We start from the raw sequence: 15,415 nt of genomic DNA, 5'->3' as shown, positions 1-15,415 counted from the left end.
GGCTGGTTGAAGTGGAGAATGCCCACAGGACCTTGAGGCTGCATGTTGGGCCGTACGGGTCGCTCTCTGGGGAACACGGGCTGCTGGCCCTGCTGATTAAAGGCTGGCCCCGGCGGGGGGGAGGGCGTCGGGCTGCGCAGGGACCGGGTGCGCGCTGTTGAGAAGCGGGGGAGGCGGCGGCGGCGGTGGGCTGCGCTGCTCGAACAAGTGATGACTTGGAAACCTCGGATCTGTGGGGAACAGGTTAAGTGATTCAACAGTAGCCACCCTGGGACACAACCGCACTTTGGAAACACAGGGCTCTCTTCTGGTTTGGAAAAGTAACCTGGAATTTGTAGGAAGCAAAACTGTAGGGGATGTTTTAATTTTAAGAGCTACCATCAAGGTTATGTTCCTCTTGCTTTTGACACTTGTGCATAAAAGCAACTGATGCTTCAAAGACCAGCACAACTGGTTACTTTGCTGGAATTAGCAATACTTTTTAGAAATCCTACTTTAACGAAGTCAACAAATGATTCCAGGGATTATAATTTAATCCACATAAGAATTCATAAAATGTTGACAGCATTTGCTGACCAGATATTTAGCAAATTTTTACATATTTTATGTAAATTATCTCTAACATATACAGTATATATACATACTATGTATATGTCATATATACATCTATCTACCTATACATACACATGCACTTATTATCTATTTTGTTTGTTATGCTGTATCATTTCTGCTAACCTTAACAGATTTCTTAGAGCACACACATAGTCTAGGCTGTTTAAAGAGTTACTAATGGTAACCAAATGGTAACCATTGAGAGTATCAGGTGTCTAAAATGTTAAAAATGACAACTTTATTGCAACAATCATTTCATGTTAATTTGATTTTGTATTTGTACAAATATGTAGATTTTACACCTCTATCCATAACTACCATAAATTACATTAAAAAAAAAAAAACAAACACCAAAACCAAAAAGATGCCACTGGAATTTTTCGCATGTACTTGTCTGGCTGTATCAAACAGGATCTTCCAGCCTTCAGGTTCTTCTAACACTTCACGTTATGTGTTACACACTTACACTGCACAGCCACTTTACAAAAAGTGAATTTTGTATGTTACTGGAAATGAAAATTACCCGCTATGAAGAAAGGATCTCTTTCCTGAGGAGGCGGAGGTGGGAGTGGTGGTGGCGGTGGTGGTGGCCCTCTCCACTGGTCCTGGATTGGCAATCTTGGGGCTTGGGAGAAGTTGGTAGGAACTGGTCCAGGCGTATGCTGCTGGAAGTCTGGAGGGCCCTATTTAATAAGGCAGAACTAAGATTAAGGCTGCCATCCAGGAATTTATCTATTGTCTGCTAAAACTTTTCTTCCTCTTAAAAATACAATCACTTTGCAGCTTATCTCCTATCATCTGTACCAAGTGGCAGCCCTTACCGAGTCATTCTTGCACGATGGAAAGTACATTAAACCCGAGTACAGTATCTTGAAATGAATTCACAATGTTTTAATAATCAGCAGCACCACAGGAATGCGGTTTCTTCTCAAGCTTATTGAAATCCATGCAATTATTTACCTTCTTTTCCATTAATCCAAAAAATCTTAATGTCTACTTTAGTAGACATTCCTGACATTTATCTTCTTAAACCACACTATTCTTCACCATCAATTTCAATACAATGCAAGCTGGAGTAGTGGAGCAGCTTTACTTACAAAAAAGAGGGGGAAAGGACAATTTATAGCATCCAGAAAATTAAAGAAATCATCTTTCTAACAATTCTGTCTATTCACAACTTAGCATGTGAAGCATTATTAAAAAAAAACAGAGTTCAAAATTATCATTCCTCCTGTATTTTTTTAAATGTAAAGTGAGCCTTTACATACTGCAGAAGGCAGGATCTTAATCCAGAAGCTTAGCTTCGCAGAAGACACAATCGAATAATTCACACTATCTTTTTTTTTAATATCAGAAGAAAATATATTGGCAACTTCTGATAAACAGAAGCTTTCCTTCACATAAATCATATTCTCAAGCACTGCTTTATCACATGTGAGTAAACCAAATAAGTAATGAAAAAAATCTATGAACATCTTTTCTTTGCTCTTTACATGGATTCTGAAATCAGTGGTGGCATCTGTTCTGTCTACACTTGATGCTCACCTTAAAGCTTAAGGCTTTCCAACTGCTGAAGACAAGCTTTTCAAAACAGATTTCAAGACCAAACACTCCCTGCCAGACCGAAACATGGTCATCAGCAAATGACCAAAAAACGAAATTGCAGTGGCTTACTTTTCTGTTGAACCGCCCTCATCAGCCGTATGTGCAGTCTCACTCTATCCTATTTGTGCTGCAAAAATACTAGCATTTTAGAGAAGGAATTTCTCACACAGTAAAAACAGGTATTTGCCCTCGAAACTGAAGTCTACTCCCTACTGAAGTAGCACAAGACAAAGCTGCTTCACACCCTCCTGACTGGCACAGTACAACTGGGATTGGCAAGGCCCAAACAAGCAGATGAAAGGCACCGACGATCGCAGCCGTTATTACACCTGCGGCCTTCTGCAAAACACTTGAATGGGGATATGCAAGATCCTAAGATCTTGGAAGTGCGACTGTGACTGCTTATGTCATTATTTGGCCACCAAGTGTAAATACTTTATCATTCCTAGAGATTGAAGAGTCTACATCCCATTGCCAGTGTTCGTAGTCCACCAGTCTCCCACAGTTACATCCCTGAGTGGGAACACATTATATTACACTCAAGCACGATGTGACATTCCTCACAACACACAGACTGCTGGTAGGAGGAGCTGCTACGCTTCTGCAAGTGAGCAGTCACCAACACGAAATATTTTTGCCACCTCGGAAGAGACTCGTGACTTTGAATTTCACACAGGCTGTCTGCAAACAGCAACAGTTGGAGGAACAGGGAGCTACTTGGGATGGAGAGAGTGACATTTATTCATTCAGGTTTAGCTGAACAAGGCTGTTCAACTGCATTGCCCTTCCCTCATGCCGAGCAGGACAGGGCTGGCTGCCTGCCAAAAGAGCAACTGAACACAAAACCTTGAGGATCCTGACCCCTCACTCCCAAAACACACCTCTCCCATCACTGCACGTAGCAGCTGCCAGAGGTACTTTCAAACTAAAGGATAAATGCGTTCCCTCATCTCGGAAACCTTGGTGATAAAAGCCCACTTCTTAAAGCACTGCTCTTAAATGCAGCCTAGGGAATATAGAGCACTTCTGCAAAGCCAAGCAGCCTCGAGGGAAGCACCCAGACCCAGCAAACCAACTGATATTTAGCTATTTAGTTATTAGTTTATCACTGCATAATGCATAAGGTCATTGCAACAGAGGCAAGGGAGATTAGTTTCACACAGGATGTTTTTTATCTTACAGCACACAGTCAGTCACACGAGCATATTGCACTTCAGGAGAGAGAGCAGTTTCGACAGATAACCTGCTTTTCCCTATTCTCAAGCACTTGACTTTTAAGCTCTGAAACTCCCCCAGTATTTTTCTTTAGACACAATATATGCCTGCACATATCTTCATTGTTTCTAAAACAGTCAGCAAAAAACAAATTATGTGGAAACTTATTGAAACCTGTGCTAATAAAACCTAAGCCTCACATATTTGAGCTGAAGAACTGGCAGCAGTAATGATCTGGCTGGGCTTGTTTCCAAGCACCAAATGGCACTGCAGTGACCAGAGTCTCTTCGATCTGCTTCTTCCAAACTTGACATATTCTGCCCTGGTCGAGGTAAAAGAATCTTATCAGTCTCTCCCCTTACTTCCAAACTTCAGTTTTAGTGCAAGGCTACAAAAACAAGCTTAGGCTACAAAATAAGCAGGCCTCTCCACTTCTATAACCAAATATGTAACCCAGACTTCTCCATATTCTCCAACATTAATTCTTTGTCCAATTCACCTTACTGTTCTCCTGGTCTTGTTTGCTGTCCAGACACATTCCCTCACCCCCATCACCCCTTTCACTCTGTCTGCTGGTTCCTAATGCCAGCAAGGATCCAGCTTCCCAGCTCCCTGACACCAAGCCGGTGGTCCTGCCTTGCGGTAGCTGGTCATGAGCTCCCGTTTCCCCAGCCCAGATCCAGCCTTTCCTGCCTGTACACTTAGGCCAGGCAATTTTTCCTCTTTTTCCTGCCAGAGAAGGAGAAGTAAATGAGAGCACAGGGGGGAAGGAAAAAAAAAATAAAAAATCCTCTGCTTGTATTTTAAATAAACACTTCTTTGTACCAGCTTTCCCTTTCCTGCCAACCCATAGTCTCGTAATCACGTCCATGTCTACCACATCCCAAAGCAGCACTGAGTGCAAATGCACGGGAAGTCCTGTTGAATTTCACACAGCTCTTACGTACTGAAACATCCTCAGTGCTGTCAAATTCAATTTTCTCCCTTGAAAAAATGAGCAACAACAAAACATTTCTAAATGGCTCGCTTGGGCATAACAGTATTTTCCCACCATTTCAATTTCTGAATGAAAGTATTGGGAAAATTTCAACCAAAACAAATCAAACTGAGGCAAGCAACCAGCGCATCCTGTTGGTTCAAACCGCAGAAGTCTGGTAGTACTGCACACACTAAGAGCAGTTTTGTATTTCCCATCAGAACGAAACTTTAAACCCTTACGACATAAGCTTTATTTATGTTTTATAACTGAGTAATATGAAATTATGTTAGATCTAAGAAAGGCCACACCTCAAAAAACAATTAATTCATACATTATTTACAAAAAGATCACAGAACAATAGCAATCGAGATATTTTACTGTTAAAAGCATAAACAATGATGATTTCAGGCTCCCTTCAGTATCTAAAGGGGTCAACCTGGCTTAATTTAAGCAGCAAATATTTACTGTACTCTAAATATTTTCACTGACTTTACGATAAATTAACAATTGTCCAACTATTACAAAAAAACGGGTATCCAAAATCTTGACAAATGCCCAGCAAGAAACACTATGTAACAGGTTTCTGCTCTAGTTTTATTCAAGTATGTTTCATACAACTGTATCCCACAAGACAGGTTTGTGTCAGAATAACTTCAAAACAGTCCAACAAAACCAGAGCAAGGAGGAAATATTCAAAGTCTGGAACTCTTCCTCTTGGCCCTTCTCTTTTTCCATCGCTGACAGTGAAGAAATTCTGTGGGTTTTCCACTTATTTTCTAAGTAAGATTCCAGTTAAACTTTAAGGCTCAGAAGTTTTTAAAGATAAAAATTATTTTCCAAACCTAAAGCCAACTCTGTTCCATTCTGCATTTAAAGTAATGTGACGAGACTTTTCCTGTCCTGCAAGGAACATGAGTTGTGCCTGACTGCTGGGATTCGTTAGTGCTGAAATAATGAAACAATGACCCTTCCCTGACCGAGCACTTACTCCACACAGTGGAACAGAGGGTTTGCCTTCTCGAAAACTTAAAATTTTTGAAACTTTAAAAAATGCAAACCTACACAAGTACAACTAGTAGAAATCACACCACAGCAAAGCTGCATAAAGTTGCTATATGGACAACTGAGTATCACTAAGAAATAGCTACTTATCTGATCACTGAACAGATTTTAACTTTATGTCTATGACATTTACTAAAATATGACTGATCACATTTCTTGGCTGATAACCAAAGGCCAATCATGCAAAATTAATTGCAAAGACATTTGTTATTTGCAGAAAAATGAATTACCAATATTTGCTTCTAAAAAAAAAAAATCAGTCTGATTCTCTTCCTTCTGTCATCCATGAAAAAGACTGATCTCCACTTTCTTCCTAAACCAGCTTTGCCTCTAATATCCCTAAAGAGTGAAATAAAATTCTACCTTAAATTACAGTAACATGGGTAGGGGAAAGCTTGTATTTTTATTTTTACATTGCTGAAATTTTTCTTCTGAAAAAGCTCCCAGGCAAATTCCAACGAGAGTCTGATTATGTGATGGATTAATTTCATGTAACACATGTGAAACTAAAACATTAAGCTTCAGTCAGAACTACTACTTCCACCTGGAACATTTTCATATATTTTTTTAACAAAATATGTAAACTGGAGTGAATATTTTTCTAAGTTATGAGGTGTCTGTCTATTATTCCGAAACACCATTACTTTTTTTTCAATTTAACTAATCAAATACACTAATGCTACAACTTCAACTTATGCCAAATTCTCCTAAAAATAGTACGAAGTAGTATGATAGTTCTCCATTTAGTTAAAGTTTTTGACAAGTGGTAGTCAGTTTCGTACTCAACAGTAGTTAAACTATAATTCTAGGAGGGGATTATTTTACCATTAGTGTTAAATTCTACATTCAGCAAGTATTTGCTGCTAATAACCCCCAAGTGGCCCCTGGTATTTTGTAAAAAAGACCACGCAGAGGTTTTTAACTTCAAAAATTAATGAAGAGCAGGTGCAGAAAGCCAGTTTTCATAATGGTCTATTTTTTGATAAAATAAGCATACTGTAACATAGATGCATAATAAATCTTTATATGCACAGTAGTTACTCCCATTTTTCATGGTTTTGCTATCTGGACAGTTTCAAATAACAACCAACTATTCAGTACACACATCAACTAAGACTCCCTACAAAGCGTAATTTTAACTATTACTTTTAGGAAGCTTCCCTACTTAATAAATCTCAGTATCTTCAAAATACCTATTTTCAGGTTAACAGGTTTCAACCTAACAAAAGACAGAATTGCAAATTCATACGACCAGCCAAAGCTGCAAGGTTCTACCTTTGAGGCTCTGACACACTGAAGGAATGGACAAAGTATTTACACGCCTTTCCTGCGAGACCCCACAAGGCTGGATCACATTCATACAGACAACAGTTCCAAATACTGAGTTAACAAACATCTGTATGAGGACGAAGCGTATACAGCAACTTTTTGGATGAATCTTCTCCCCTTTTCAGTGTTATCGGACTATATATTATCATTGTTATTTATTTAGTATCGTTATCAGATTGATTGCTTAGCAGAAGTGCACCAAATTGCAAGGAAAGACTCCTAAACTGGAGGTTTTAGCTACGATTAAAGCCAGTTGCACAAATAGCACAAGATCGGGAAAAAGCTCAAGACCTGAAGACGACGTCCCCACCACGTCGCAGTTCGTAACCAAGGGGCACATTCTCCTTCACAAAAACGTGTTCGCCTTCGCTTCGGCACTGCAGCTCCTTCTAAATAACTACCTGCAGCCCTGGCATCAGAAAGTAACTTTGAGGATCGGAGAGGCAAACTGTCATTGAACGTCTCCTCGGTAAGGCTGGGTGGCCCGCAGGGGGCTGCAGCTCTGCCCATTCTTTCTCTTCTGTGAAAATGAAACCAAGCGAGGTACTGAAGATCAAGATTTGTCTAAAACTACCAAAGAAACTAATTTTGGGCCTGTATTTTTTTCCTGGTTTTAAGGAGTGTGCTATCATTTAATTTATCCTCATGCAATTTTACCTTGAAAATTTTTACCTATCTTTTTTGAATACCTGAATGGAGGTCTAGAAAGAAATTATACTGAAAATAGGCTTCTGCGTGGATTTCCAAAAGAGACCATAATCACAGACAGTTTAGAAATACCTAGAAGAACATAACTGCAGACTGAAGTGCTACTGACAGCTATTTTACTGTCCCGAATCTTTAATTTTATGAAGTTTACTCTGGCACAAAAGAAATAAAAATCTACTCTTCCTCCTCACACACCGTAACTTAATTTAAAGCACATGAGATTGACATTTTATACAATTCTCATGCCTGTAGGTTGCACAACTTCTCCTTTTACTAACTTCCATTATTCAATATAGCTATGGCATAACTTACACCCTGTCCATCACTTTTAGGGGGGGAAAAAAAGGCAAAAAAGCAATGCAAACTTGTGTCTACAATTCATTAGGGTTGTGAATAGCTCATTGAACACGACTTTCACACACCCAGGCAATCCCACCTTCTGAAAGAACACGAGATAAGGTTACTTTAATCCTTTCAAAGAACTGCACTATTTTGCCTTCCTTTTATCCCTTTAAATATCCTTCCTAGTTAAGAAATTAACATTCTCTCTCATACAATTCTTACACAAATTGTACTTTTACTTTTCTGCATCTCTTGTTAATTACATGATGTTATCTCCAACAATCTATTCATGAAGCACAGATAACTTTGGTTACCAATAAAAGGGAAAACTTAGCATAAATTGCTTAGCACAAAGTTAATCTTATAAAGCAAGGAATAAAGAGGATCTAACAGCTATTATATGACTTATCAGCTTCTCTAAAAGGGCCACTCTACTTTTTTTTTTTCATGAGACTAATTAAATACCTTAACAATGTCATTGAAACTTCATGAATCTTTCAATAAAATACACCCTGCCTCTACAACATGTTTTCATTTATTAATCTCGCTTAAAATGCAAAGAGCTAGGAGAACCCCACTGACAGTTAAGCAGGGCCACTCAGTTAATTCTTCTTAGACGGTTTAAATGCAAAGAATAATGACCACTATAACCTATGACAATTAAAACTATAGCCATCTGTCACAAGATGTTAATCCTCTTATTTCAGCAGCCACCAGACTTTTTGAAAAAAAGTCTCTCCCAAAATGCCTACCTTCCGGTACAAGGAACTGACATTTCATCTGCTTGTGCAGGAAGCCCTGCTTCATATATCTTGGATATGGTTCAAAAATTTTCAAGTAGAAATGTATATGCCGCATAAACCACGGCTCTTCACATTCAAGTTTCACAGTATTCTCATCTACTGTGCACAGCATACAGAAAGAGAACGCATTCACTGAAGTTTTGTAATTGACCTCATTTTGCCATTTCCTTGCAGTCTGAACGACTCAATCGTGTCCCTTTGATGTCTATGACGATCACGTAATTCCATCAAGGTGAAGTAAAACCTAGCACTATGGTTTTCCCAGTGGATTTAGACAGGTAAGATTTAGGGATAGGACAACCTTACGTAAAAATTCATGCCTTAAGTATGTTTCAGTCAAGGACAAAAAGTTCAGAGTGATCATAAAACTCAGGATAATGATTGTAGGCTACCCACAAATGCATCTTTTCAAGACTTCAGGAATATTATTTCTGAGCTTCTCTTTGATGCTTACACAACTCAAGAGACAGGTGTGTTGGGAGGTTTAGGCACAAGTCCAGGTCGTCTATTAAGAGAAATCACTGATATCTGATGTCACTGTTTAAGGTCTCAAAACAGAACTCAGCCATCATGGAAAATCAGTACAAGTGAGGAGAGAGAGCTATGGAATCCCTTATTATTTAAGCCAACTCAGGATCAAATAGCTGCAATGAAGACACAGGCAGTACAGAAAGACAGTTACTCCCAACATACTAAACCAATACCAGACGGTTCAAGAGACTAAAGCTCTGTGTATTAATAGCAGCCTTTCTCATCAAGTTTTAGGGCATCCGCCCTAATACATCAAGCAGGGACATATTCATGCTGTGAATGGAGACAAAAATACTTCCAACTTCAGTGTGTTTCTCTACAAGAGAAACAATAAAGCAGTTCTACACAGGACTACTTCACAGATGGGGTTCTTAAACCTCTATGTGCTCTATGATTGAGTCAGTTAAGTTAGAAAAGGAACGTGTGCAGACACGTGGGCCTATTCAAGACCAAATCTTCTGAGATTCCTAATAAATAAAATACAGGCATAGGAAAGGTATTATTAAGTCAATCCCAACTCTATGTTTAAACTCCTAACAGTGTTGATGTGCAGAAAAATAACATGTTCCCACGCTCCCATCCACCTGTTTCATATGGATGAAGGAAGAGTGTCTCCAGCAAGCAGAGACAGGCCAGGGAAGAAATAGTGCGACAGGCAGGTTGTAGCAGCCTGCACCACCTCAAGGAAGAGTAAACCCAAACCTCTTCAGGAGATGGTTTAGTGTTAGGGTGGTGGAGGGTTGTAGGTTGGACTTGATGATCTTAAAAGTCCTGTCCAACCCTTCTGATTCTATGGTTCTCTCAGATTACGAAACAACTTAGGTTTGTGCTCTAAGCAGGTATTTCACATCAAATCATCTGAAGATTTGGGTTCGCTTTAATCAGAGTCCTCTTCAGGGGTGTGGTGTAGAAGAGCACGAGAGCATTTCTCTTTGGTGCCCTCTAACTTTTAAGATTAAGGACAATATAAATGGAAATTGTATAAGGGGTATTAGTGCCATTTAGAATTAAGAGTTCTTCCTTTCACACTTATTTTCTTTAAAGACAATAAAATCCTCCTGTGGTTTTTTGGGGAGGGTTTTTGTGGTGTTTTTTTTTTTTTCTGAAAGCTAACAGTTTTAAGGATGTGTAAAAAAATTAGGAACCTAGACGTTTTAGAACTAATGAGATAAAACATCTAATAGAATTCATACCTTATCCTTGGACTTAGCAGAGACTACTCCATAGGAACAGCACCAGAGTGTTTATTTACCTAGTGTATCTTGGTGACCTACAAGTCACTGATGATTAAAACCAACTCTTAGGTCAGAACTAAACTGCAATAGGAATATCAGATTCAAGTTTTCTACATTACACTCCAAGCCTGAAGGTGCAGGTACAATTAATTTGAAAAAATAATGTTAAGCACCTCAAGATAAATACATGTGACTCGGGGATGATGATGCTGCCTTCAACAAAAAATGTTCAGATTGCTGCAGAAAAAGTCAAGAAGCAGCCAGCTTTATAGAAGACAAATATTAGAACTGCTACTAACCTGGACTTTCATCTGTATTAGGAAATGACATTTCAGACCTGACTGTTTAGTAGTTAAATTATCTGATTCCTGATTTTTAATTCTGTAAGGAAATCTCATTTTTGAGATGTTTTACACATCTCTGACCTTGCAAACACACTGAGAGAAGAATTTTACATACTCAGAGGTTGCAGTGTGCCTACAGGTATTACCCACGCATTATGTTTGAAAGCATGAACACTTCTTTACTTTTCGATATCCCACAGTCAGATCACAATATTCCACTAAATCATCTCATTTTACTGTGAACAGTAGTACAACCTACTGTTTTATAATGAATAAAACATTTTTTTCCCTATCATATTCTAAATTAGCAGGAACTAAAGGTTCAGAAGGTGAAAAAATATCAGTTTACAGATTTATTTTTTGTATTATGATGACAATGCACTGAATTACCTTTTAAAAGAACATTTTTTCAGCTTGGTGAAAATAGCTTAAGAGAACTGTACTACCACTAGGATTCTGTAATAATTACAATAAGCATATTTTAGTACTCCATTCTGTGTTTAAGCACCAGGTTACTCTTATTGCATTGTAGTAGGAAGTCAGTTGTATATTTTAATTGGATTGCTTTATGAGTCTTGACTTCTGCAAAATGTCTCTTCGGCAGTGCCTAATTAATGGCTACATAGCTATACGCACACGACTTTTTTCCTCTTTGCCTCAGTAAACATTCGTGTTTTGCTAATAAGGCTTAAACCCATTAAATTTTATTCATATATATCAAAACCATGTATATATCTATATACATATTTAGACCCACATATAAGTATATCTAAAGAAAAACTTTTTTTACTGTGAGTGTGACTGAGCACTGGCACAGGTGGCCCAGAGAATTCCTGGGGTCTCCATCCTTGGAGACATCCAAAAGCCGTCTGGACACGGTCCTGGCCAAGCAGCTGTAGGCGGTCCTGCTTGAGCAGAAGGGTGGACAAGAATGACCTCCAGAGGTCCCTGCCAACACCAACCATTCTGTGTTTCTGTATTTCACAGGTACTGAAGCTGAGATTGAACAAAATCTAGTGTCATTAACATAGGGGGGAAGAAAAACAAAACACAAACCAACGTAATTCTACAATGCTAGTTTCCTTGGCAGTGCAAAATAACTTAACAGAAAGGTAAATGATAATATAAATGCACAAGTTTTCTGTTTGATTTTCATATCTACAGAGCATGTGCACGCTGGAGCTAGCATGACAAGTTAAAGGGTTACCGCATTTAGAAACCATCTATTTCTCTCTTATTTAATAGCTGTTACCATCATGTTTAGCTGCTGCTGCTCTTTCTGCAGATGGGAATTCACTGATATGATTAAATTTGATGGTATGATAATGTATGGTAATCGTGATTAATCAGAAGCCCACTAGCAAATGGAGGATGTTGGGTATTATGTCACCTGCATTTTAAACTGCATTCCCTCTATGCCAGCCTGACAATGTTTGACAGCCGGAGGGATCTCATGCTGCATCTGCTTGCTACTACTTATAGATCTGATAAGAGAAAGTGCCCATCATTCCTTCACTATCTTAAGTGCTGTAATTACAGGGCTTCCAAGTCAAGTTGTGAAAACAGTGTTAAAAACGAAAGCTTTTTGCTAGCTGCTCAACAAGCTCCGTCTCACATCTGCACGAGCTATAATCTGAAAGAAATGTAATTTGATGCAGCAGTCTCATTCAAACATGATTTGCATGAAACGCTGTATAAAGCACTATCCAAGAAATGTCAATCAACACCACCTGATACCATGTGTCCTGATAAATGAAAACAAAATGCTTTCTACACTACCTGTGATCTGATACACAGTAATGGAGTGAAAATTTCATTTACTGTTACTCATTATAGTAAAGCCATAGCTAAAGCAAAATAATTGTGAGGAAGTAGGAGCAACATTTTCACAAGTGGCTTTTTATTTCCATTAGCAGTTTGTCTCCTACATATATACTGTAACAAACATGTATTAGTTAGTTAACACCATTACTTGCTAAATATCAGTTTAATGAGTGACTGTATTCAGATGCAGGACTGTTTAAATTGTCCTTACTGTGAGTAATGGAGAATACAAGCCACAACCTAAGTAACCCTTATTCACTTGAAGCAACTCACGACCAAATCTGAAAGAATAAAAAAAATTTTACTCCCTATTTGCATTTTCCACAGCAAATAATATTGCGATATCCATTAAACCGACACAAGCTTGCTAAAATGGTTTTGTAGGCTGATCCAAGTCAGCCTGCAGGAAAAAAGAAGTAAACTGTATTCTAAGGTATCTTTTGTAATTGCTTTGTATAGCATTAATATATTGCTTTTCTAAAAGAAATGGTTCGAGTAAGTGGCAGTGAAGGACAGCAACTTCTGTTTTGAACAATGACTGTGCACCTGTTTGAAAACCTCTCACACATTAAAGCATAAAGAAGTGTTTTAAAACAGTATCTGAATTACAAACAACATCTGAAAGCTCAGAATTCATCAGACTAGTTTGCAGAAACAGTGAAAAAAACCTCAATAGACTAATCAACTGCCTTTCACTACATCCATTTAAGACAACACCTGATGTCCTAGAGATCATAAGGAAGCACACAATGATAATATAAATTTTATGAAGGTTTCTGCAATTTAATGAAAAAAAAAGTAATGAAGTAATCTTCAGGATAAAGATGATTTTGAAAATAAAGACAAGCTCCAAACCCAAATTATGTCGAACTCCCCTGGGAGCTGAAAAGACACAAAATACTCACAAGGGCCTGAGAACAAATCGTTCTATTGAAGTCACCTTTTTATACTGAATAAAACTATTTACGTTACACAACTCAACTTTTTCTGACTTGAATTCAACAGTTTTCTGACAGGCACCAAATGAACTAAGGTGTGCCAGCAAAAGAGAAAAGCTTTGTGCGTTTAAAAACTACCAAAGCCTTCCTGACAAAAATTAGGCAGGCAGACACCAGTGCCACTTTACCTTGTGCTTTGTGCCACTTCAGACTACCCCTAACTTCAGATCTGAGAGTTGACCAAAGTTAATAAAATGTGTCTGTGGGATGGACACCTGACCAACACACCCAAGGTGTCAGGTTAAGGACAGCAGGCAGCTAAATTGTAAATTATCCCAATTTCTTGAAAATTCTCCTAGCAAAAGGAGACTCCAAATGCCCCACTCCAGTCCCAAATCTTGATGCTAGGGATAACTCCCTATTTCTGGCTGGAGAATGTAGACAGTGAAAACATCTTTCCTCTACCACACTCTATCCCAAAGTGGCCATGACGACACTCATATTCTACCCTTAAATGTACTTTAAAAAATTGCACCTTTGTGTCACATATGACTATCACTTCAGTGTTCATTAAGTTAAATGATGTTTGAAACAAAAAGCCTTTATAAATTTTTCTTCAGGGAAACACTGAAATAGTTCAGACACAGAATGTGCTGGTGAACTCACATAAGGGGATGAAAAGATCTGGACCCTCAACTCAGCGCCTAGTTTCATATTAAGTAATGATCTGGCCTCTGTAATAGTCAGTTAGCAGCAGCCTAGAAATTGTTTAGAAAACCATCTTCCATTCTCTGTTTAATTTCTTCTTCCCTTATTTTACCCCATCCTTCTGCACAGAAGGCAGGAGCTGGAAGAGAAATTAGCCCAGGAAAAAACCACGGAAGGACAGGAACCACAGTGATCCCTTCCTGTGTAACAAGAAACACAGGCTTCGCACCCTGCGCTGGGGCATCCACAAGAATTAACAATTTGATCAGAGAATGTGTGAAAAGTTCAGAAGACCCGTACGACTAGCCAATTAATAAAGTCTTCTGTCACCTTCCCTTAAATGGTTCAGTCCCTAACGTAGACTGTTACGTGTGAAATATTCACTGCGACACAGAAACAAGAACTTCAACTCCTTTCAATCCCTAACATTCTGTGGACTCAGAAAAAGGCCTCCTAAGCACTTTAGAGCAAAGGTAGATGATAAAGCAAGATCTTCAGAAGGGCTCTGCCACAGAGGTTAGATTAATCTGCTCTTTAAACAGTTTAAAGAAAACACATGGTTGACACTTGCTCAGTTCAAGGTTAATTCAAATACCTGGAAAAATATTAGCATCGACTATGCTTGAAAATTGGATTACTATCAACTACAGTCACCTGAGGAGTACCATGCAATTTAGACTAGAAGCCTTCACAGAACTCCCAGTTAGCACACACACTCACCATGTTTCTCAGCTGTAACATGCCTCAAATCCACCATTTATTTGGCCCTAATCTTTGAATACAGCTCTTAAACATGATTCACACTAAATCACCGTGAACACTTACAGATTAAGAGATAGACAACTTCCTTGCTTGATTCAAGACTGTGTATGTTAAAATAACTTTAAGTAGGGAACAGAGATTTACCCTATTATGTGCTTTCTAGTACTTCCTGTCTAAACATTTCCGGAGTTAAGCTTTAAGTAAGAATTAATTGAACCATGAGCCTTACCCTGAAGTATTAAAATTCAGACTCAAGGTTAAGTGAATATAATCAGTCCCAACTCCAAGCAAGTTCAGTCCTGACCAACATTACCCTGATTCAGTACTACATTATTTCTTATAATTTAGAACTCACACCAATATGCGAACATGCTCACTACAACTTTGTTCAACTCTTCAATTATATCCTTCTCCAGGC

At 38.6% G+C, this 15,415-nt stretch overlaps 1 protein-coding gene across 1 annotated transcript in view; it reads right to left on the bottom strand.

The window, feature by feature from the left end:
• Positions 1 to 8: 8 nt before the first annotated feature.
• Positions 9 to 15,415, bottom strand: part of LOC104275108 (RNA-binding protein 33-like) — a gene marked incomplete at its 3' end in the record, with an annotated part of 54,323 nt that continues 38,916 nt past the window's right edge. The window contains 3 exon segments of the mRNA XM_009870963.1: positions 9 to 138; positions 140 to 230; positions 1,136 to 1,295. Of these exon segments, the coding sequence (XP_009869265.1) occupies positions 9 to 138; positions 140 to 230; positions 1,136 to 1,295 (381 nt within the window).

The sequence above is a fragment of the Apaloderma vittatum genome, unplaced genomic scaffold, assembly GCF_000703405.1.
Source record: "Apaloderma vittatum isolate BGI_N311 unplaced genomic scaffold, ASM70340v1 scaffold18546, whole genome shotgun sequence".
Classification (NCBI taxonomy): Eukaryota; Metazoa; Chordata; class Aves; order Trogoniformes; family Trogonidae; genus Apaloderma; species Apaloderma vittatum.
This window is presented reverse-complemented; position numbering and strand designations above follow the sequence as displayed.